Source organism: Podarcis liolepis (assembly GCF_965112155.1).
Source record: "Podarcis liolepis genome assembly, chromosome: 5".
NCBI classification, from domain to species: Eukaryota; Metazoa; Chordata; class Lepidosauria; order Squamata; family Lacertidae; genus Podarcis; species Podarcis liolepis.
The window spans coordinates 82558383-82584530 of record NC_139556.1 but is presented as its reverse complement, the minus strand read 5'-3'; the positions used below and the strand labels follow the sequence as shown (position 1 = coordinate 82584530).

Below are 26148 nucleotides of genomic sequence, written 5' to 3'. Positions count from 1 at the left end.
CCCGACTGGCCTGCTAGTCTCCTTGTTGGATTGCTTGCTTTCTGTGCTGCACTGAGAAAAAGAGACAGTCCTCTTTCTTACCACACAGCACTCTCTCCCTTCCTCTACCTCTTAATAAGTGGGGATGGCACTGATTCCATATATTTTGTCACAGAATCACAGAATTGTAGAGCTGGAAGGACCACAAGGATCATTTAGTCAACTCCCTTGCAATGCTGGAATCTTTTTGCCCAACGTGACACTCGAACCCGTGACCCTGAGATTAAGCACCTCCTTCTCTACATGGGTAGTATTCAACTATGTTTTACTTACAGTAGTACAGTAAACCCACAGAAATCAATGAACATGACTGGGTCCATTAATTTCAATGGGTCTACTCTAAGTAAAACTTAGCTGAATACTACCCATTGTATTTAGTACATTATGATACATTTGATTATAGAAACCAGCAATAATAATATAGTATGACAACATGGTATGAAGAACAAAAATGATGTTCCTTTTAAAACTCAAGTTTTGTTTTTTAGAACCACCAAGATCATAAGCTTTGGCATACCATTCTAGTGTGGAGCTTGTCATACAAGCCAAACCAAATTGAAGGAGAATAGGGCCAAATGAAACCAGAGACTCTTAGTACAGATACTGCAGGATCTTAGATTTTGTAAGTTTTGTTCTATGTTCAGAAAGAAAGCAATCTAAATGTTTCTCTGTTCTTCGTAATCCTTCTATTTGAAAAACCACACACCTTAAAACAGAACTATCCTTAATACTTAAATAGTGCACCTGGGGTATCTATATCTATATCTATATCTATATCTATATCTATATCTATATCTATATCTATATCTATCTATCTGTCTGTCTGTCTGTCTGTCTGTCTGTCTGTCTGTCTACACACACACACACAGAGAGGGGGGGGAAGAGAGGGGGGAAATTATAATGATTCTCAGCCATATTTAACACCAAATTAACAGTACTTATACCACATCATTTTTAGCTTTTTCATGCCAATGAAAAGCATCAAAGCAGCTGTCACCAGCAGCTTCTGTCCTTATTGATAACTTAAGAGTCCTTGGCTGTGCCTTATGAAGTTTAATTTCCCTAAGCGGTCAATTAGATCTTACTAATATCCTCATTGATGGTTTGATGCTCAAGGATAGCATGTAAACTTTTACTTCAGCCCTTTATTATTTTATTACATTCAAGATGACAAACTTTCTCTTACTTGCTTTGAGTCTTCCGAACTACAGCCAATTGTTCTTAAAATAAATCTATGTGCTATAACCTTCCATACAATTACCAACTCTAAAACAAATCTTTTCAATAAAACACTGACAATTAATACATCTAGCAATATGGATTCTGCTAGGTCCTAATTATTTGTTTTAAATAAAACAAAAAGTACAGCAGAATATTTCAAATGCATATGCAAGTCCCTATGGCAAAAACTAATGAGAAACATTTGCCTCTCCAAAGCAGAGAAGTTGCAGGTCCCTCTTGAAAAGTCTGTTTGTTTGTTAAATTTATATACAGTACCGCCCTTCATCCGAGGATCACAGGGTGGCTTACAAGTATAAAAACACAAAAATGATTAACCTAATAACAAACAAAGTTCTAATCCACCCCATGCATATATAACTCTTCAAGAAAGGTATGTATTGTGAGAACAAAATGCTAGACAAGACAGGCAATTGGCCTGATCAAGAAGGTGGTTCTTATGTTCAAGGTAGTCTGTGGGTATGAATAGACTATGTTAAGGGGTCAGAGGCACTGCTGAATTTCTCTTTCTGACATCACTGTGGAATGATGCTTTAGATCAGTGGTTCAATATGGAAAAGGTTTGGGAACCACTGCTCTAGAAGGGCCTCCAGCCACCATGTCACATGTATACAGTAGACCATGTACAATCTTTGGGTTCCAGATATGTTGAAGATTTGCAATTTCTCATTTGGTTACTACCACATCCCAAAGTGTGCCCAAATCCATTTAATACGGTACTGTATCAAACATTTCCTTTAGGTAATGAAACCTCTTACAGCATAAATTGTTTTTACCTGAACACTGATTTTTTTAAAAATAAAAAGAAGCTATGTAGATACGTAAATTGTATTAAAAGATGCTAGCGCAAGTACTGAATTTAAATACCAACCATATAGCAGGTTTAAGAAATCCTGGTAGCATATCATGGGGAAATTATTGCACCTTGCAGCTGTGATCTCAGGTGTAAGAAGGTCATTTTGATTTTCTTCCAATCAGTTAAAAAATAATTTGAAATTTAGATGTGCATTTTAAAATAACCCATTTGGCTTTTTAGGTCATGTCAGAAAGAAAGAACTGGAAGCTTCATCCCATGTATTTTAGTTTTAACAGCTATAGTTCAAACTTAAATAATACTTGTCTATATGCCTTCAAAAGGCATGAATGTTTTTTTAAAGTAGTGACAAGCACATCCTGTTTTTTTCAGTAGAATAAAATTTATGAGCTTTAAAAGGCTTTGTGGTTTTTAAAATATGAAATAAAATGTTGGACTAATTTGGCATTTATGCTAGGTTTCCACTGATTTCAGTGAATACTTGTTAATCCAAAGCAACTAAAACGTGTAGTCTTTGAAAGACTGCATATTCACCATCATTAGCTTGGTGCATGCTGTTTTCCATGTACCGTTACTATTGTTTCTATGGTGGTGCTCTTTCTAAAAGCAGTGTCGTTGCAGATGTTGCTCTCTTAAAAAGGGACCATGCCTACTGAAAACATTTGCTACTATAGTGGCATCTGGTCTGTAAGCTACTTCAAGCATATATGGAGAGGGAATAAGGGATAAAATGAGTAGGAGCATTACATAATATGAACAGCTAAAACTACTAATGCTTTATAGTAAAGACATAACCATTCCTATTTCAATGTGCACAGTTTTGGATGTCTCCACCATCAGTTGTCCAATTCATACAATCACCAAAACCAGCCTTTACACAGACAATGATTATCAAATTATCAGCAACTACAACCTGCTAAGATTTTTGGGTGATAGGAAGCATTCTAAGACTTGGATTTTCTACTCCATAATTCCCACCTATAGCCTGGTTCAGATACATGCAATGGGGCAATTCAGACATAATGTCAACACATGATTTGGCATTACATAAGTAAGTCTTGAACTCATTCACTTCCTCCTTCTTTCACATGATCCTGTTATATCCCTGACTTCCATTACATCCAACCTGAGCAAACTATGGTTTGCCCAAACCATAAACTTATCATAATTGCACTCAAACTGACCAAAAATATTCCATGCCTCAACTATATGTGTATAGCTTTTCCCCCTCAACAAAAGTAACATAAGTGGTCTCTACATGGCTGTGTCATATGTTACATTGTGATGTCCACATACATTTCCATATGTGTCCATACTTTCTCACCATACCTCAAGAAAGAGCTATTCAGAAAAACACCGACATTTTTACTGAGTCTTCTCAAGCTAAAGTCTTGACAACTTGTGGGTGGTAATAAATTTGTTTCTCTGTTTAGGTGATAAAGAAATTAACAACAACAAAGAACACGATTGGCAACACTCTTCATCCATGGACTACTTTAAAAAGATGCTGTAGGTCAATATACCATAATGGATTCTCCTGATAAAGTTGCAAATTATATGCTCCAAGGGAGAGCATATAATGAAGTGCTTGCTTGCTTGCTTGCTTGCTTGCTTGCTTCTCTCTCTCTCTCTTTGCAAAGTAGTACAATAATCAAAACAACCAGTATTACATATGTAGGGTTGTTATAAGTAAGTTCCTTGCTTAAACTGTTTATACACGTTTCTATGTAAGATGTAGGAAATTAACAGAAATTGGCAACTGCCAAATAACAGCTTCTTGCAATGATCAGGACAACTGGTACATGAGAACTGTATTCTCAAACGACATAGAAAAAGACTGGGTAGCTAATAAGACTACACTTTGGAATTGTATTAAAGTAGTTAGTTCTTCACCACATGAAAGTGGGTTTTCAGAAATAACTACATACCATTAAGAAGCAAGGGTCACATTATATCAAAAGCAAGAATTCCTTCCCTATTTGTGGGACAGACGATTTCTTTTCAACACCTCTGGGCAATTAGCTAGCCACCGCAAACCAAATGCAATCATACAACGAATACTTCTAACTAGTAGTGCTACCAAAGCTATCAATTATGTCACTGCAGAGCTCATCAATGAAGAAAGTTTTAAACCTAAGGATTTTGACCATCTAAGCTCCAAATCAGTCTACATATGATTCGACTTCTTAATCTTTCATGGCCTTGTCAGTTCTCTTTTGAATTCTTTCCAACATGTCAACATCATTCTTGAACTGTGGTGCCTAAGAACGGAAACCCAAGCGCAACAAAAGTCTCTCTGATCTAAATGGCAGCAAACAGCTGGGGAAAGCTAGCCAGGGGGCACCTGCTCAAGGAGCTAGAGAGGAGCCCCAGCTGACTAAGCATCTCAGCCCCAGTGACAAACAAGGTAACAAACAAATAAAAGCAGCCAAGCAAGATGCTGAAGATGTCAACCCAATTTACAGCTGCTGTGAAAAAGGCAAATTCCATGTTAGGAGTCATTAGGAAAGGGGCCAATGTCGTAAGTGTGGCATCTCCTTAGCCCATATGTGCCCACTCAACCACTTCAATGTGTAGAACAGGTACTGTTTGTTACAGGTGCCATATAATACTCATTCCAATCCACAGTTGCAAGAAATCGATCTTTTAGTGTGGTGGCACTCACACTTTGGAACTCCCTGTTTACTGATATCAGGCAGGCACCTTCACTGCACTCTTTGATGCACCTGCTTCAAACATATTTGTATAGGCAAGCCTATCCAGACATACAGAAGTTGACAAGTTCTAATCTCTTTTCCTGTTAGTTATTTACACACACACACACACACACACACACAGAGAGAGAGAGAGAGAGAGAGAGAGAGAGAGAGTGTTTTATTGATAATGTCAATATTTCCTGTAAACTGCTCAAGAAATTTTATTACAATCAAGTTGTATATAAATTTTATTAAATAAAAGAAAATAATAAATATATACAAATCCACAGCGAGGCCATACTTGGAATACAGTTGAAGCTTCTGATTGCCTCAACTCACAAAGGATACTGTTGACCTGGAAAAGGTTACGGAAAGGGCAACCAAAATGATGAAAGAGTTGGAGTAACTATGGTGAAAGGTTACAACATATGGAGTTTTTAGTTTAGAAAAACAGCAAGTAACTGGAGGTGGGAGACATGGTAGAAGTGTAGATTATACATGTTACAGAAAAAGTGTATAGGAAGAAGTATTTCTCTCTCTCTCTCTCTCTCTCATGATAGTAGAAGCCAGGAACAGAGCAGAATGTTGGAAAGTTTGGGAATGATAAAAGTACGTACTTCTTCACACTTCTAGCCATAATGGCTATGCCTACCGCCACTATTGGAGGCAGTCTGCCTTTTTAGGAATCACAAGAGGGGAGAATACTGCTGCTCCCCGTGAGCATCTGGTGAGAACAGGGTGCTGAATTAAGACAGGCCTTTGACCTGATCCAGAAGGCTCTTCCTGTGTTCTTATCTGATGCCTATAGTGATACAGCGGTGCCCCGCAAGACGAATGCCTCGCAAGACGGAAAACTCGCTAGACGAAAGAGTTTTCCGTTTTGGAGGTGCTTCGCAAAAAGAATCTCCTATGGGCTTGCTTCGCAAGACGACAATGTCTTGCGAGTTCCTTCTGTTTCCCCCCCCTTCTCCTCCCCTTTTTCTAAGCCGCTAAGCCGCTTATCAGCTGATCCGATCAGCAGATAAGCCGCTAAAAGCCGCTAATAGCGCTAAGCCAATTATCAGCTGATCTGATCAGCAGATAAGCCGCTAAAAGCCTCTAAAAGCCTCTAAAAGCCTCTAAAAGCCGCTAATAGCGCTAATCCGCTAATCCTTCAATGGGCTTGCTTCGCAAGACGAAAAAAACCGCTAGACGAAGAGAATCACAGAACGGATTCTTTTCGTCTTGCGAGGCACCACTGTACTTATTTACCTACATACACTAATACTGAATGTTACATTTGGTGTTCATATCTGGAAAACTGTTAAATGTAAGCTCTAATTCCATAGGAGAACACATTAATCCAAGTAGTATGAGGAAACATGAAAGATTTATAATACATATATAATGTTGGCATTAATGACTTTGCATCCAGAAACATATTTACCTTCAAATTTCAGCAGTTTGTGGAAATTGCTATCTTTTATTGCATACATTACAAATTTCATCCATGTTTACCCTGAGTTTTAAACTTAAGACAGTTTAGTATAAGACATACAATTAAAAAATAGTGTATTATACCATAATTAGACCACAAAACTGCTGAAAATGCAGACTATGACTGCACTCTTTGTTTTACTCTAATGAATGCCTTGCGAATTCAAGAATTAAATTATGCAACACATATGCATGACATACGAAACAAATTCTACAATTAATAGAAATAAATAACACCACCAGGAATACCTTGATTCTGTATGCATGTGCAAACTGTATAGAATTCTAATGCTACCATCCAGAACACATAATAGCCTAATAAGAACTGCCGTATCCTAATCTTCACACGGCAATAATTTCAAACTGATATTATTATTCTCATTTCCTTGAATAATATCCATACTCCAGGGTCATTTTCCTTCTCATATTCAATATTGTGCATGCTTGTATCAAGATTCCTTTCTTCATATCCTGTCACAGTATCAATCACTGCCTCCTGTCCACTCAATCCACTTTTGATTTATCAGCCGCCGTCTTTCTGGACTCCATAACTCGACCCAAACCATTTTAACAAGACATTGACAAATAGCACTCAGTATCGCATCAACCTGTTCCACTTAGTAAACTAAGAAACACTAACTGTGACATCTCTGCATAAGTATTCTATTCTATTCCCCAGACTGATGTATATTAATGAGGAGATGGTATTTGAAATGCTTCTTCCACATCAGCATCTAATATGATCAAATTAGGAAATGGGATGATTTATTAAATTTTGTAGAGCTGAAATATTTCTTTATATCACTATATCTGTGGTTTCAGAAAGTGAGCTGTTGCTTTCAATTTTTCTGCTGAGGATGTGCCCGCATTTCACAGAGGAATTATTGTCTTTAAAAAGATTGCAAGAAGACGAAATGTTATTAAGCAAATGCTCAGTAAAACAAACTAAATCAGTTTTAAAATTCCTAATTTAATGTAAATCTTGGTTGTTTTGCTGAAATTCAGTTTGTGATCTTATTAAGTCTTATTTGCATTGTACTGTTTTGCTGTAGGACAATTTTGAATCTATAGCATAACTAGGGAGCCTCAATTCTTGACCTGAGGTACAACTAAAATAAAATAAATAAATGTAATATGAACACATCTGTCTTTTGGGTGAAGAAAATCTATGTTACTTGATATGTAAGGTGTGCGGGGTTTTTTAACAAATGAGGTTTTTTTAAAATTAATTAAGAATTTGCATTTCAGATTGATTCACGTGTCCAACACTTTGAACAGTTAAGTCTTTAATCATTTAAGGCTCTAATTTCTATTAGAAAAATACTAAAACCTGGAAGCAGCACTCAATACAAATATATTATATTGCAAGTATTATGATTTTTATGCTAGGCTCAAAATTCTCAGTTCAAAATATCTGACTATGTGTTATATAAAGCCTTGATATTCTTCTGTTTTCAGTAGTTCTGAGACTCCCTTTTCTCACAGACCCACCAAAGCCCAAACTTGAGTCACTTTCAGAAGAACACTTTCAGAAGAAAATAAAACTTTCAGTTTTATTTTAAATGTCTTTCAGTGGCCTGGGTTAAACTTTAAACTAGGACTGAGTTTTAGAGAATACTCTTTAGATATTTAAAAATAAAATAAAATAAACAAACCTTATTAATGGAACATACTATATATAAAATAATTTTGTATCTCCCCTCAGAGAAGATTTCTTAATGAGCTCCAAAAGTCCTTTCTATCTATGGACTGACACTCTGAAAACTTACCGGTATGTAGTGTAGAGCTCAACGTACATCTCCTTAAAGGGGCAACACATCAAACTAGCTAAGCTGTACTGTTTACCAATGGAACTAACTAGCCACACATATAGCCAGAATATAAGAATGGGAAGACAATTTACCAGTGACCTATGTAATAAGGGCACAAAGTAATAAACATAGCAAGAAATGATCTATCGTTAGTATTCTCAACACAGTGAAGATATTTTAAGTCCACTTCCCAGTCTGCAGTGACAGAGAAAACCAGTACAGATCCTCAACTACAGATAGGGTTCTGTTCCACATCAACCCAAAAATTGCAGAAATTCATCACTTCACAACATTCATTTTGAAATGCTCTCATTTATTTATTGACTTATTCACCCAATTTATATCCCGCTTTTCAATCTGAACAGACATCTGGAATGCTTTGTGATTCAAACCATTTACAGATCCACAGATCATCACAAATCCACTTACAACCTCATGTGCAGAATTATTGCTTTCCAGTCGAAGAAATCGAGGAGTCATCAAAATCCAGTCACATATTTCAAAGATTAGCTTACAATGGTTTCCCAAGTCTTGTCCTTTTTGCTCGCACATGTGGAAGTTGCTTCCCTATGATAGCAGCAGCTGTGCTGCATGTGTCTATATTGCAACTACATGGGTATGGCCAATTATGTGGCTCTTTCTTAGCCAATCTGCCCCACATACATACCACTGTCATGGTAGATAACACTAAGGAAAAAAGTTGTGTGTATGAGTGAAAAAGTCTCCAGTTGCAACCTTGCTCACAGGTTATTTTATTCATTCTCAGTCCATTGCCCCACAAGAGCATAAATCTCCCGTCTTCAAGACTGTATGTACTCTTCCTTGATTTTCCATTTCCTTCAGAAAATAAATGTGCTATTTTACTGACAACAAGGAAATATTTTAAAATATTAGGCTGACAAAAAATTAGTCTTAGTGTGTTGAACATGCTCTTTCCATCAGGGATAACACATTTGCATCCATCAACTTTCTTGGGCTAAAACAAAATAAACTATTTTCTTCATGTGAAATATAGCTCTAACCTTCTAGTACAATCACCAAAATAGTTTTAAAATGTTTGTTTGTTTTTTAAATTAAGGTATTTATATACCACCTAATGAAACTACCAAAGTTTCTAAGCAGTTATTTACAAACACTTTTACATGCATTTAGTCACACACATTTCTCATGCTTCTTACTTAAAATACTAAACCATCAGCACCCATAATAGCTATAGGCAGAAGCTATGATTTCTGCAGAACAGCTGGATTTTTTTGTGATTCCGTTTATAGATCCCTTAACAGATAACGTTTCAAATGCTGATTCTGATTTCCTACATTCCAGTCCACATAGAGAGGACTTATTGCCGGTAACACCTTATGTGGGTCACCTCCTTCATGCTGAAAGCACAACTGCAGCTCCATACAGTTCTGTCTGACACACACTCACAAATTCAAATATCTGTATTTAAATTGAGAACCACAAAGTACTACTAAGCAGTTGGTTTAGCACATCTGCTAGTAACATTAGCGTGAGTACCCTGCAAAACAAGTATTTCTTATTGTGTTGGCCTGCTATGGCAGCGTATATACCACACACCCTATTAGTCACTTGTAATACTGAACTGCTTTAAGTTTAAACTCCGGGATTGGAAGGTCAAGCTAATTCAACCTTTTGCATTGACGCTACATAACTCTCTAAAGTTAATATAACTATCACTGTAGACAACAAGGCAAGAGAATACAGAGAAAAGTATACATTATCTGGTCAATCTTATTCTCCAAGGGCAAAATGGTCATACCTTCTTGTTCTGCTCTTTGATCTTGATCTCTGAGACCGATATAATTTTCCTCGGTCTCTTGAACGGCTCCGGCTCCGTTTTCTCTTGGATCCATATGAAGAGCTGCTGCTAGATCGATGCCTGTGCCTAAAACAGTAACAGATATTGCCAGAAAGTCCATCAGTGGAGCATAATAAAGTTCCCATTTTGCACTTGCACTGCCACTGATCTAGCCTTTCTGCATATATACAGTGAAAACAAAAACTAAAAAAAATATATACATATACATGGATAGAAACCTGCTCAGTCTTTAAGATCATCTTCCTAAGCCCTTCTCCGGATGCCCCCAGCTTCAAAGGCTATATGGCTGACAGCTGAGAATAAGGCCTTCTCAGTGGCAGCATACCGGATATGCAACTCCCACCCCAGATATGTTTGTTTGGTACATATTTTGTTAAGTTTTAGGCACTGGATGAAAATAGTTTTCTTTGCCTGTGCTTTAATAGGCTACAATGGGCTCTCACTGTCGTATGGAATTTTAATACTCTTCACTTACTGCTTAATTCAATTCAATTTGGGATATATATCCTCCTATAAATTAAAGAAAATAAATCATAAATAAATATTCATAAGATTTTACTCCAACGCAAGTCTAGGAAATAGTTCTATATATAGCAAAGAGGGGTGCAATTACACAGTTTCTGGCATAAAAGTAGGAAATAAAGATATACTATAAAGGTTTCTGAATACAATTTCAATCTATGTAGTTTTGGCAAAACAAAAAGTGACGACTAGACCAGTGTTTCCCAACCTTTTTTGGGCAAAGGCACACTTGTTTCATGAAAAAAATCTCGAGGCACACCACCATTACAGCCCTGTGACGTCAGCGCGCAGCGTCACGCCGGGAGGGACATGAATTGCTAGCAAATTACATAATCACCTCCTTGAGGGCTGGCTCATCTTCTCCGAAGGCAGAACCCCATTAATTAACAGCACAGACTCACACCATAGCCAAGACGAGGGGGGAAAACCTCAGTCATGCACAGTCATGCACATGTGGGGGCTAAATGAGGACGAAGACCGGGCAGAGAGCAGGGTTCAAATCACCCCACCTGGCCAGGACAATCCCTGGGTGCTCCCTTGGGCCACTCGCCTGACCCACCTTGCAGGGCTGTTGTTGCGAGGATAACACGGGGAGAACCACGCGCCCCCCCGGGAGCTCCTTGGAGGAGAAAGCGGGCGATGAATGCAATGCACGAAATATATGAGAGGCGACCAGGTTTTGCAGGTGAGGGGCCCCCGCCAGCCTCTGCTTCCAACACCCGGCGCAACGACGCCGAAGTTTCCCCCGGGCTCTGCTCCCCCCCGGCTCCCCTTCGCCCTCCCGGCTCTCTCTGCCGCCCACTGGGGACCCCCCTCACCTGCCAAGTCTGGAGCACCGGTGGAAGTTGCATGCATGCATGCAGGGCGCCGCGTTGCCATTGCATTGCACTGCACTCCATGCAACGCCTGCACGCATGCATTGCCTTGCACACCTGCCAAGGGGTCTCCCCGCGGTCCGATGCGTCCCCTCCGGCGCGGATGCAGCATTGCAAAAATAAAACCCCCCCGACGCAGCCCTACCTGGGGGGCAGCCTCCGCCTCCGCCGCTCCGCCTCCGCGGGGATCCCCGGGCTCCATCCTGCCACCCGATCTCCGCGGGGGCGCAGGCAGGCTGCGCGGGGTCTGCGCGGAAGAGCCCCTGCCTGCCCGGCCGCCGCCGCTGCGCTCATTCCATGGCCAGGAGAAGAGCGCTTCAAACAAAACGCCCGGCCCACCAGGCCACGCTGGGAAACGTAGTTCGTGCACCCCGCGCGGGCGCGGAGCCCAAGGGCGAGGGGACTACGGATCCCGGCAGCCCCCGCGCCGGGGACGGAGGGGGAGAGGCCGGGTGCAGGTATGGAGGGACGGGTGGGCGAGCGAGTGAGTGAGTGGCAGCCGCCAAGCCTTGGCCGAGAGCCAGGAAGGGCCTCCCCGGAGGAGGAGGAGGAGGGAGGCGCAGAGCGGGAGGGAGGGAGGGAACCCCAGGGGTCATCTAGTGACGGCGCCCCAATCGAAAATTTGACTTAAAAAAAAAATCTTTCGAATTTTTTAATTTTTCCCGCGGCACACCAGGCAACATCTCGCGGCACACTAGTGTGCCGCGGAACAGTGGTTGGGAAACACTGGACTAGACAATAAGGCTGGTTCGCAACAGTGAAAAGTAAACATGTACTCTTGTAAATCCTCCCAACCCAAAATTTTAGATCATCCCATGCATATTTATTGAGATTATACAGCATTACACCAGCCTCAGTTGATTTCACAAAGTATTTTTCCCCACTAGTACCTATACTACTTAGAGAGGTACTTCCTTTGGGAAACAGGAAGTAAATTTAAGTTATCATCAGTTCATAGCATGCATCTCTGTCCTCCCAGGAGGTTTATTCTATATAGAGAGGTGCTTCCCACTGGAGGACGATGCAGAACTGTCAATTGGGGCATGCACAAGTGCTTGCCAATACAATTGTTCTTGTCTTTTAAATCAAAACACATATGCACAATGGCCAAGACTGAATAAAACCACATTAAAAATCACTGCACCAGTATCTGTAGAACAGTGCTTTGCAACAGGAACATAATGCAGCTTCATATAAATACCCAGTGACTGCACATCTTATTGCCCCTTAAAATTATTTCAATACACAGCTCTGCAAGGACAGCTCAAAAGCAGAATGGGAAGTTTGATCCAGAAGATAGTATGTAGGACAGCACATCCCTACACAATCAATAACGCATAAGAGCAAACTGCCATTTTAAGCTACATTATCATACCATAAGACCTGCGGGTATATGGCCTTATATAAATTCTATTATTATTATTATTATTATTATTATTATTATTATTATTATTATTATTATTATTGTTATTATTATTATCATCATCATCAACAACAACATGCCCTATCTTCTCATGCTTAGAAACTTGGTGCGAGTTTTAATCTGCTTTTACTGCTATTTTAACTTTTTGAAAGTCTTAAATTATTGTTTTAATTCTTATTAAGGAAAATTTTGAAGTTTTGTGTTGTTGTTTTTACAATCAATAAATGTATAAATTTTATTAAATAAAATAATTTATCATTGAAGCCAGAGTTGGGGAACTTTTGCCCTTCAGGTATTGTAGGACTACAACTCTCATCATCTCTGACCACTGGTTATGCTGGTTGGGACTGATGGGAGTAGTAGCCCAACAATATCTGAAGGGTCATGTTCCCTACCCCTATTTAAAGGTACCCTTCTGGCACTCTAACCAAATACTTTTGAATGCATAAAAAAGGCATAAAAGCACACCTGAGGTTACAGCAAAGGTTAGCCTGTTTAAATCGCCCCACAAACCCTCTCCTTCCCTATTCTGCTGAGAAAGTTGGAAATTGCTACAATGACCAGCACTTCTTCCAATCAGGCCAAGTAAATGAGCTCAAGTCCAGACAAGCCAAAGCAGAGCAGAGCAATAGGCAGCTCTCAGTGGACTCTTCTGGGTAAAATATCAAGGACCAGGGTCCCCTGAAGTCTTAAGGTAGCTGGCAAAACATTTTGTTCCAGTGGTTCTGGCCCCCTGGGAGAGCTATACAGTCATACCTCAGGTTAAAGCAGCTTCGGGTTGCACGCTTCGGGACAAGTATTTTTGGGTTGCACGCTGCAGCGACCTGGAAGTAACCACTATCTTATCTGGGGTGGCCCTGTTTTGCTTCCAAACTGGCAGAAGCTCAATCACCCAATTTCGTTATTTAAAAGAATGATATTCAAGCAATAAGCTAATTGTACATCATCTGACTGGAAGCTTGGTTAATCAACATGGAAGCTGGAGTTAGAATCTGCAAGACATACTTTGCAAACGATATGTCTTATGGCAGGGTGTTCTAAAATGTTCTCAATGTTACTCTATTTAAAGACATATTTATCTTCATCTGTGAAAAGCTGGAATTTATTTACTAAATGAAAAGGGAACAGTTGCTCTTATCAATCACCATAATTTAATTCTTCAAAGATCAAGCAGAATCCAGCATAACCTTGAGATTTTATATTATCTTAACAGCCAGGGGTGTATCCTACACTGAGGTCAAGACAGAGGTGCTAGCCAAATCCTCAAAGCAAATACTTAGATCTTTCTGGATTCAAATAAGCCAGCTGGTTCTCATCCAGCCTCCAGGGTTTCTTCAAGCTTGGTGTTATCTGTCAGATAGTCATATCTGCAGTGTAAGAGAGATATTCATAAAGCTGCGTGTCATCTGCATAATGTTGGCATTGCAGTTGATATTATCCCACTATGTCCCTTTAGGGGATACATGTCAATATTAAAAACAGGACCAGGAAAAACAAATGTGAAGGCATTCTACCTATCAGAACTTTCTGAAGAAAATATTTAACTATCACCTTTGATTAACTATAAAGAAATTAACCAGATTTATTGAATTTTATTCTACCGTAAGATCCAGCTAAAGTTACAACATTATGTTGTCATCTAAAATTCTGAGCAGGCAATTTTATCTTCTATAAAATAATGTCTGATATCCTAGTCTGGTCATTTCTCCTTGATTTACTTTGCCAACATAGGTGAAAAAGGTACTGTCTGAAAACTGGGAGGCAATAGACTGTGTTGGGAAAACCTATAATATTTTACATGGGAGAGAATCTCTAAATTATATTTTTAAAAATATCACCCATCTAGTGCCCATGTGTAGCTTACAACAATTTAAAGTCACAATAAAAGAAAACTATATTAAAATAACAATGATATAGCAATAAAAAGACATGAAATACATTAAATATTCATTTATAAGCTACAATGGCAGAATCACAGGTATAAATGACCTGTGAAATAGCTCAGTAGGTAGAGCATAAGACTTTTAATCTCAGGATCCTGGGTTCTAGACTTATGTTGGGTAAAAGCATTGATGACCCTTGTGGTCCCTTCCAATTCTATGATTCTATGAATCCATTCTATGAGTTCTTACTTAGCAGGCAAAAGCTTGTCAGAATAAAAATGTATTTCTTTACCAGCTGATGAAAAACAATCAGAGAGGAGGCTGGCCATGCTTCATGAACAAAGGTAATACTGGTGGAGCCACTAAAGAAACCGTCTCTCATTCTCAGCAACTATTATTATTTATTATTTATTTAATTTTTATACCACCCAATACTCAAAGGTCTCAACCCTACGTCACAACCCTACGTGAAACACAGAAAAAGGCCTCTCCTTAATTTTAGGAAGTGGACAGAATGACATGGAAGGAGGCAATTCCTCAGGTATCCTGGGCCTAAGCCCTGAAGTACCGTAAACTGGCAGTGAGCACAGATGTTGCATCATAGTCCCATGGATGTGTGTCCACATCCTTGCTGCTCCTTTCTGGACCCACTGCAGCTAGCTTCCCAAAGACACTTCACAGGGTGGACCCATGCATAGCACATTGCCCAATCACAATGTAACAAGTCGGATGTAAAGCTGTATCCAGGAATATTCAACTGCAAATGTGATTTTTCAATGGGACTACACCCACATCCAAAACTCATTTAATCCCTACTCCAGATTCTGTCTTCCTCCTGACCAGGAGCATGTCTGTCTTGTCTACATTGTGCCACAGTTTGTCAGCCCTCATTCAGCCCATGACCACCTCTGGGCAACCAGTCAGAACCACAGAAGCTTTCTCACGTACTAGACGAAATAGTGAAAAGGAGCCACTGTCATCCAATAACGATGCACTCCAAACCCTCAGGCACCAGGCTGAGTTAAGGGTAGCATAGGAGAACAAAACTGCTTTAGCCAGCTCATGGAAGACATCAATGGCCAGTACAGTGGTACCTCGGGTTACGAACGCTTCAGGTTACATACGCTTCAGGTTACAGACTCCACTAACCCAGAAATAGTACCTCGGGTTAAGAACTTTGCTTCAGGATAGAAACAGAAATTGTGCTCCAGCGGCGCAGCGGCAGCGAGAGGCCCCATGAGCTAAAGTGGTGCTTCAGGTTAAGAACAGTTTCAAGTTAAGAACGGATCTCTGGAACGAATTAAGTACTTAACCCGAGGTACCACTGTAGTCTGATCCTCACACTCATCTCAGAGCTATTTGTGGGTCTAACAGTCAATACAAATTACGGAAAGGCTTTCATTTCTTTTCTTTTTTCAAAAAGGAACCTACCTGTTTGTTAAGTCTGGCACCAGAGGTCCTTCTCTAAATATCCCTGCTGATCTGTAGGCTTTCTTAATAATAATTACTATTATTTAAATGCCGCCACTTGACTGGGTTGCCCGGAGAGCCATGTTTTAGAACGTTTCCCCCAAAAAGGATTGCCCAGGATTTGTAATTTAATGTTGCTACAATAACTGCTTTTGTTTTGATGTTTTTGATCTGTTTTATGGTTCTCTTTTGTAGGCTATCTTGGAAATCTGGATTAATAAAATTATGCTGTTAAAAAAATAATTTTAAATCAGCTGGTATTGGTCCACTGTGCTTCATTAAGTCCAGGGTCAACAAAGCCGTCTACCAGGAGATTTTGGAGCACTTCAGGCTTCTTTCCGTAGACGAGCTTTATGGGCATGCTGACTTCATTTTCCAGCAGGACTTTGGCACCTGCCCACACTGCCAAAATACCAAAACCTGGTTCAATGCCCATGGGATTACTGTGCTTGATTGGCCAGCAAACTCGCCTGACCTGAACCCCATAGAATATCTATGGGGCATTGCCAAGAGACAGATGAGAGACATGAGAACGAGCAATGCAGAAGAGCTGAAGGTTGCTATTGAAGCTTCCTGGTCTTCCATAAAACCTCAGAAAGCCACAGGCTGATAGCATCCATGCCACACCGCACTGAGGCAGTAACTGATGCAAAAGGGGCCCAGACCAAGTACTGAGTACATATGCATGCTTCTACTTCTCAGAGGTCCAATATTGCTCTATTTGCAGTCCTTGTTTTGCTGATTTCATTTAATATTCTAATTTTCTGAGACTGTTAATTTGGGGTTTTCATTAGCTGATCATCAAAATTATAACAAATAAAGGCTTGACATATCTCGCTTTGCATGTCATGAGTCTATCTCATATATTAGTTTCACCTTTTAAGTTGAATTACTGAAATAAATGAACTTTTCCACGATATTCTAATTTTCCGAGTTTCACCTGTAGGTGTCTGTCTATATGTTGCCTCCTTGATCAGAAACAGCATGTCTCCAAATATAATTTCTTGGACCACAGCAAAATAGGGTTACCGCATCCATGACCTTGTACTGAACATGCCATGGGCATCCAGTTAGCCATGGCTGAAAACAGAATACTGAACTAGGCCTTTGACAAATCCAACAAGATTCTTCTTATGTTCTTATAATCCAGGTGTTAGAAATTTTCTAACATGTTAGTGGTATTCTGGTAAAATTAGATCCCAAGCTTCTCTTTCATTCCATCTACTGATTTTGGATTTGTTAAAAATGCCACACACACCCCAAAATTGCTAGATATTGGAACAAGTTTCTGTTCATCTAGGAAGGAACGCTTTATCAACATTCTTGAAACTGCCAAGTTGAATGGACAGATTATGTGCAAAGGAAAATAGAATAGGTCCATCAATTCTATTTTCTGAGAAATAGAGACTATTGTCTACTGGAAAACACATAATAATTTTATAATTTTGGACTGAGAAACTTTCTTGTAAATATTTGTTTCTTTTCAACTAAAATATAAAAAGAAACATCAAAAGCCATAAGAATGGCTGTTAATGATATTACTTTCAGCAAGAAGTAAGCTTTCTTTCATTACCACTATATTTTTACTGAAATTGCAGTAATGTAGAAGTTTTATTTTTTACCAGTAATATGGTAGTTCCTCAATACCAAATACAAACTTACAAAGTGATTACTATTACACAGATAAGGAAAGGAACCACCCTACATAAAAAGCAGGTAGATGATGTTTATATGTCCACAAATTTATACTAACCAGAGAGCAATAAGGGGACTTAATTACTGATCCTCTCCTTCCACATAACCCAGTGGCGCATCCAGATTCAACCCCATAAGCCTGTAATCCAGTTTGTTTGGACACAGCTGAAGCAGCATCCTATGCAAGCCAAATGAGGCAGAGCCAACCTGCATTACCCACTTTGCATTGAAAATCTGGTTGATTGTTAATGATGCCCCCCAATATATGGAATGCAGCACTGTACCCATGCAATAATCCAAAATGACTTCAGTGCACACTGGATGATGTGCAAGAAATAACCAGCAGCTCTACCTTCCTCTCCACTAGTGCCTCAATCCAAAAGGTATTGCCAGTTGGAGCAGAGCACTCATGCAGTAGCCCTGGATGAACACCAGAGAAAGGGGGGTATTTTGTTTCTATGTGCCTTTGCTGGATCTTTATGCCACAACCTACAGGCAACGACCGATTGGCATGGGGTTACATTCCTGACCCTCACTCCACCCCGTGCATCAGCGGAGCACACATAAGCTCTCCCCACCCACCCCATTCCACCCCCTTTTCAAGCCACTTGTGGCTTGTCGCTATACATGCATGCATGGCCGCACGTCAATTGGACACACATAAATTGGTCAATCCTGACAACCTAGCAGTTCGAAAGCACGTCAAGTGCAAGTAGATAAACAGGCGGGAAGGTAAACGGCGTTTCCCTGCGCTGCTCTGGTTCGCCAGAAGCGGCATAGTCATGCTGGCCACATGACCCGGAAGCTGTACGCCGGCTCCCTCGGCCAATAAAGCGAGATGAGAGCCGCAACCCCAGAGTCGGTCACGACTGGGCCTAATGGTCAGGGGTCCCTTTACCTTTACCTAAATTGGTCATTGCCTGTATATGCCATTATCTACAGCAGAATGTTGGATCAAGCTGTGAATTATGCCTGCTAAATATTTTAAGCAGCCTTTTCTGCAAACACTTTCAAAGCCCAATACAAATTAATTCATGTACCTCTTTTCATATGAATGTGAACGAAACTGGAGATCTCGAGACCGTGACCTTGACTTCCTTCCTGATTTTTTACGGCTGTAAGTTCTGCTATCAGAAGAACTGCTTGAAGATGACCTCCTACGGTGTTTCTTTTTTCTTTTGCTTCTACTCTCTTCCTCGGTGTCTGATGAGCGGCGACCCATTTTAACAAGCTATTTTTAAAAAAAGACAAAATAACTGTAAACTTCAGATGAAATCTTAAACATTATCATAGAAAGCCTGCTGTACCCTTACCAATCTCCATACACCAGTATTCAGTTTAGACCCAAATCCTAACTTAACATTATTTAATACAGTGGTACCTCTGGATGCGAACAGGATCCGTTCCGGAGCCCTGTTTGCATCCTGAAGAGAACTCAACCCTGGATTTGCCGCTTCTGCGCATGACGTCATTTAGAGCGTCTGCGCATGCATGAGCGGTGAAACCCGGAAGTAATACGTTCCGTTACTTCCAGGTTGCCGCGGAGCGCAACCCGAAAACGCTCAACCTGAAGCAACCTTAACCCGAGGTATGACTGTACCACTGCTAGGTAGTTGCTATTTACTTGGGCCTGCTCTCTTGTAACACCTTTTCCAAAGCTACAAACAACAATCCTGATCATATTTACTTTTATCACTGAAATTAAGAGAGCTTGCTTCCAAGTAACTGTCCTTAGGACTGAGAACTGGGAACCCCCAAGTATATGAAGCAAATTTCATTTTTTCCTTGGGGAAGATGGGGGAAAGGTTTCACCCTAACAAATGGATGTTGTCTTGGAAGTCCTAGTATGTTCAAGCACTTATTCCCAGGTACTTATGCATATGATTCCAGCTTAAAGCTATTACCTCCATTAAGGTTTAGTGACATTATCATGAAAATAAGCAAGGCAAGAAACTTGGCCTTACACTCAGTAAAAATTGAAGAATGGAACAAGGAGGACTAAAGAGGACATTTTTCTGAGGGTCTAACCTTCTGGAGTGAAGGAAAGTGTTTGGAAGAAGAGAAACTAATACAGTATACAATACTAAAACAAGAATCGCCAATTTAGAAGATACATGTCACAAATAGCACAGGCAGAAGGAGCTAGCTTTATTCAACTTGTGAACCTATGTACATTTACCTGGACGTAAATTATTATTATTACTATCATAAACTTCACTAATAATAACAATAACCTACCCTTCAGCCTTAAGTCCAATGGCAGGTTATAACAACTTAGAATGTAACATTAGGAACAATTAAAAAACTTATAAAAGAATACAATCACAAAAAGGTGGGTCTAGGGTTGTGCGCTCATCTTACTCTATAGGCCGGGAGCCAGCGCTGTCCGCAGACACTTCCGGGTCACGTGGCCAGCGTGACAAGCTGCATCTGGCGAGCCAGCACAGCACAGCACACGGAACGCCGTTTACATTCCCGCTGGTAAGCGGTCCCTATTTATCTACTTGCACCCGGGGGTGCTTTCAAACTGCTAGGTTGGCAGGCGTTGGGACCGAACGACGGGAGCGCACCCCGCTGCGGGGATTTGAACCGCCGACCATGCGATCGGCAAGTCCTAGGCGCTGAGGTTTTACCCACAGCGCCACCCGCGTCCCACAAAAAAAAAAATACCTATCACATGTCAAAGGCCAAAGAGGTACGTCTTCAGCATTCAGTGAAAACTACATACTGAAGCTGCTGGGTGCACCTCTGTGGGGACAGACTGACAATCAGTGCAGCTCTTTTAAAACAGGGCTTATATGTGATCTAAATGAAACCCCATTGACCTCAACCAGAATCTCTTCCAAATAATCATGAATAAAACTACACCATCTAAGAGGAGCAGACCACAAGCTTGCTTAAGACATAAGAGTCAGGTCTTCATAGTTGCCTGCTACTCCCACGCTATGATCCTGCCTAATCCATGGTTCATTAGGTGGAGGAGGGACTACATATTTATTGATGCTGTCTCCTATATTAGATTTCAAATACACTTGGCAAAATGTTGGACACCATCGCCTTAATACTACAAGCTGAAGAGTACAGAAAACCCATCAACTGACGTTTCCTGCTGGAAACAGAACATCCTACAGTAGGGGTCAGCAACTGGAGGATCACGGTTAATTTTTCCTCAAATATACTGCCAAATTAGGGACAAAACAAAATAGAAGTGGCATCTGACAACAGCAGGTCACATGCAGTTGGGAGGTGAAGCTGCAGCATCTTTCACTCCCCCTCCCCCCCACCAAACCAAGTAATACTCTTCCAATAAATTGATTTGCAACGCAGGATACTAGTGCAACAAGGCTTGTGGAGGGGTGCGAGACATGACACAAGTGTAAAGAACACCATGTGTGGTGTGGTGAAAGTGGAGAGGGAGCCCTTCTCTCACGTCTCCCTCTGGTTGAGACCATCCACTGGAGCTGAATGTCAGAACGGACCAAACAAAGAAGAGCTACTTCTTTCACGCAACGCCCACGTCATAGGGAAGTCGTTCCCTAAAGTTGTAGTGAGACCACCATCTTGGGAGGGCTTAGAAAGAGCACAGACTTTCATGCATGGAGGATGAGTCTATAAATAGCTACAGTAGGCTCCTGGATCCTACTCAGGGAGGCAGTATGTCTGAGTTGTGCACTTGGGAATTACAAGTGCAGAGGGTGGACCCTGCTTGCAGGCTTCGCACAGGCAACTTGGCTGTCTACTCCAAGAACAGGATGCTGGGCTAGATGGGCTTTTTTCTGATCCAGCTGCATTCTTCTTCTGTTGCTGTCTTTCAACATGACAGAGTGCTGGGTGAGACACGGAGGCACCCACTTCAGGGTTCGGGGGGGGCCTTTGGCACATAGATTGCCAGGGCCCTAAGACGTCTGCCCAGGGCAGGCGTCCTCAAACTCAGACCTCCAGATGTTTTGAGACTACAATTCCCATCATTCCTGACCACTGGTCCTGCTAGCTAGGGATCAAGGGAGTGATTGAGGCTGAATCCTGACAAGACAGAAGTACTGTTCTTGGGGGACATGGGGCGGGCTGGCGTGGAGGATTCTCTGATCCTGAATGGGGTAACTGTGCCCCTGAAGGACCAAGTGCGTGACCTGGGAGTCATTTTGGACTCACAGCTGTCCATGGAGGCGCAGGTTAATTCTGTGTCCAGGGCAGCTGTTTACCAGCTCCATCTGGTATGCAGGCTGAGACACTAACTGCCTGCAGACTGTCTTGCCAGAATGGTACATGCTCTAGTTAGACTACTGCAATGCGCTCTACGTGGGGCTACCTTTGAAGGTGTCTCGGAAACTGCAATTAATCCAGAATGCGGCAGCTAGACTAGTGACTGGGAGTGGCCACCGAGACCATATAACACTGGTCCCAGTACATTTCCGAGCACAATTCAAAGTGTTGGTGCTGACCTTTAAAGGCCTAAACAGCCTCGGTCCTGTATACCTGAAGTAGCGTCTCCACCCCCATCATCCAGCCCGGAAACTGAGATCCAGCGCCAAGGGCCTTCTGGCAGTTCCCTTGCTGCGAGAAGTGAGGTTACAGGGAACCAGACAGAGGGCCTTCTCGGTAGTGGCTCCTGCCCTGTGGAACACCCTCCCAGCAGATGTCAAGGCAATAAACAACTATTTTACTTTTAAATGACAACTGTTTAGGGAAGTTTTTAATGTCTGACGCTGTATTGTTTTTAATATTCGCTTGGAAGCCGCCCAGAGTGGCTGGGGAAACCCAGCCAGATGGGCGGGATATAAATAATAAATTATTATATTATTATTATTGTAGGCCAAAAACATCTGGAGGGCCGAGTTTGAGGAAGCCTGGCCCAGGGTCTTAGACTTAAAACCCGTTCGGGATAGGCGTTTTCGGAGAGAGGCAGTCCCGTCCCCGTCCCCGTCCCCCCCCCCATACTTCTAATTCCGATAGGCCGGAGGAAATGCGAGAGCCAAAGCCCGCAGGAGCACAGTTGGAGGCAACGCCAAACTGACGAGAGCGAGACCTCCCCTCGCTAAAGCCAGCAGGGGACGGGGAGCTTGGCGCTCCTCCTACGCCAAACACCCACGCACCGAGGCCTAAGCAAAGCTCGCGCCGCTTCCCGCGACAGAGACGGCAAGGCCGGCGAGGCTCGTCACGCAGGCGCCTGCGAACTAGGCCGCAGCGGTTCCCTCCGGCCAGACCCGCTCCGACACCCACCCCCCACTTGGACATTGTTTTCGCTTCGGTCCCCGAGGCCTAAGGCCCAACGGGGCCGACGCAACCATAGCAACCGGAGCCACCGGCGCGAGCCCATTTACCTCCGAAGCCGGCGCGCCCGCCGAAGGCCGCTGAGCTTCCGTAGTTTCAGCTTCGGCGCCTCCTTCCGCCGCTCAGGCCTGACTAGACGATCCCCGGAGCTCATCTATTCACGCAGCCCAGCCGAAGAGCGCCGAGTGCATCGATTAGAAAAGCCACTTTTTCCCTCTTCCTCTCCATCCCCCGCGTCTAGTAGACTAGCTAGCTCGCTATTCGGCGTTCTTCTTCCTCTTTCTTTGCTTTTCCTTCTTTAAGCAACATTGCTGACCACATAAACAAATCTAATTAATCGGTCCTCGTAGGGATATTTTTCCCCTTTTTAAAAAATAAATAAATAATGACGATGATGCGGGTGCGAGTTGTCATTCGTGCCCTTTGTTTATTCCTTACCTTCTCCCTCCACCCCACACCCGCCTCCTCCCCAGGAAAGAAAGCGGCGTGGGGGGGGGGGGAAGGACCCGGAATAAATCACAGAATTCTGTCTGTATAAGGTGCGCTGTGATTAAAACTGCAGTGATTTATCTGCAAATTGCTTTTTTTAAAAAAACACACCACCCTGCAATTTTCCTTCCTTGGAAATGATGGGCTTTCTAAGGTTAGGTGCAAATTAGTTTCCCAGTTGAGACTATTTAAGGGTTGTGATGGTTGCGGGAGGAGGGGAGTTTAGACGCCCCGTTGGAGGAGCATGTAAGAATAAAATTTATCGTTTTTCATTTAAGCTAAGAGTAATTAAAGAAGCTCGCTCTTTCCTGGAATTCATGCTACACTGACATATATATTTTTTTCCCTCGACTCTCTGAGAAAACCATTTCCTTTCTTTGCTGTAAAGACGAGACGCTTTTGTCTGACAGGGGTAAAAGTAGCCGCTGTTTGCATTGCTCTGGGTGGCTTCTGGGTGGTGGGTCAAGAAGAATAGGCCCCGGTCTTCAAACTGCCCGGTGCGGCAGCGCTACGTTTATTCACAGGGAGCTGAAATGCTGTGCTCAATGGGGCAAAGGAGTTTTGGATTTTTTTTTAGATGGGAGATCAGAGCATAATCTCACAAGGAAACTTTATGCATTCACGCATATGCTTAAATTTCAGGCATCCGGGCTTAAACTTTGATTCAAAGCAACAAATCCTTTTTTCCCAGAGTTCAGCTGCGCTAAATGTACTTGCTTCTACACTTCATGCTCGCGGTTCCAAGTGGTGGTTTGGATTATATCAGAGCAAACCCACTGCTTTCGGCAAAAGTAAATGTTGTGTCCGGAATTTCTTACACCTCCTGAGTTTATTTCACGCAGATTTGCTGGTGTTAACAATTCAGCAGTCCAGCTGGTGTGTTGTTGAGACGCTTAACTTGCTTAGTTATACCAAACTTACGGTGCAATCCTATACATGTCTCCTCAGAAGTAAGGGCTATTGAGTTTAATGGAACTTACTGCCAGGTAAGTGTGTATAGGATTCCTTGCGCCCTAAATCAGATATCTAGCTCTGATAATTCTGGCATATATAGGCTATTCTATGCAGACTTTCCAGAGATCATGCTTTCCAGTGGAAAGTATAGTATTCACGCATAGGAATGAAAAATACCGTGAGTATATATCTAATTTACACGTTTCTGGATTCCACAGTGTGATGCCTAATCATGCTTCTCTATCCTATAATCAAATTCCACAGGAAACATCCACTTTACTTGTGTCTTGTCCTTTTTGTATATTATTATTTTTAAAATGTCTGTTTTTTGTGTGTATCGACGGTATTGAAAAGTGGAATCCGCGTGGGGATGTTAAAAATTTGCACAAAACTGAATTTTGCTATTTAAAAAGGGAGGCCCAGCCAATTAATTATCTGAAAAAGATTGGTCTCTGAAAGTTTAGCACTCGATGCCTCCAGTATCGGGAGGATGCTGTGGAAATTTCATTGAAAAGAGTGGGGATTGTTTTGAAGTGATGTATTATTCACTTGAATGTTGTTAGCCATTTTTTTCATTTTCCAATTCTTTTTCCATTAGAATAATTGTGTGTGCTTCTTTTAGCTTTTCGGCCATAAACAATTCCCTCCTAGGCGATAGAACATAACAGTACACATTTCCGTGGCTTCCCTGCAAGTCGAGCATTTTCGCATGTCGGAGCACCCAGTCTGTATCCTAACAGGCTTAATAGCAACAACCACAAAACAGAGAGTTAAGAAGAGGTTCACGTAATTTTCCTAGAAATTATTTAAAAGTTCACCGTTTGCCTGAACTACATGCAAAAGAAATCACATATTTTAAGCACCTTTTCAGAAGCACCCTTTTCCGTAACATATTGGAAAAGGGATTCAGTTTTATTTTATTTTTAATTAACTCATAATCCGGACTTGGAATAGTTTCCAGAGCCACTCTGCCCAAGCTGTAAAGTATGTGCCCCCCCCCCCAGAAAGCGTTAAATTCAAATATCTGGACATAGTGAGATTAAAGAAAGGAGAGAACAAACTAGCAATACATATTCCAACGTCGAGTTTAAAAAGACGCTCCCATTTTCCAGGTGAGAAAATGGAAAGAGGCGGTTGTTTTCAAACTACATTTGGACAAGTGCACGCTGCAGCGCGACTGTCAAACTATTTACTAAGAAGGAAGGCCCACTATACGCCCCCCCCAAAAAAAAAGTCTAAAGTGTGAGCTCAAGCTTTCAAGTCAGTTCTGTTAATTCGGATACCAACTTCTCAAACCTGTTCTGCAATCCTGTCCTTTTACTGAGATCACACAAGCGCCCCTGAGTTCAATGGAACTTAACTCCCAAGCGAATGTGCATCGGATTGCAACCTAAGAGTTTCCCAGGTCCTGAAGTAGAGACTGGCCAGATTTTCCCAAATCATTTATGTATCTCAGATCATATACGAATCCATGTATTTTAGTTGTTGTTGTTTTTTGAAGAGCATTGATAATCCACCCCAGAGAGGAAATTACCCAAAAAAACACACCCCAAAACGACATGAAGAATAGGAACCTAAAGCAAAATGCAGCAACAGCAATCTAATTCACGGCAAAATCACAACAGAAGCTTTAATCTCTCGGCATTTTACA

The 26148-nt window shown here is 41.6% G+C and overlaps 1 protein-coding gene across 3 annotated transcripts in view; it reads right to left on the bottom strand.

Moving 5' to 3' along the window:
* The window catches only part of RSRC1 (arginine and serine rich coiled-coil 1), a 166508-nt gene extending 143277 nt beyond the window's left edge, over window positions 1–23231 (bottom strand). The window contains exons 1-3 of one of the 3 annotated variants that reach the window (XM_083504495.1): window positions 23105–23231; window positions 18824–19014; window positions 9856–9981 (exon numbers count right to left, since the gene is read on the bottom strand). In XM_083504495.1, the coding sequence (XP_083360621.1) occupies window positions 9856–9981; window positions 18824–19005 (308 nt within the window). In that variant the 5' untranslated portion in view covers window positions 19006–19014; window positions 23105–23231. Of the gene's footprint in view, window positions 1–9855; window positions 9982–18823; window positions 19015–22876 lie in introns of all 3 variants that reach the window. The other 2 variants (XM_083504493.1, XM_083504494.1) reach the window with 2 other exon arrangements.
* Window positions 23232–26148: the final 2917 nt, after the last annotated feature.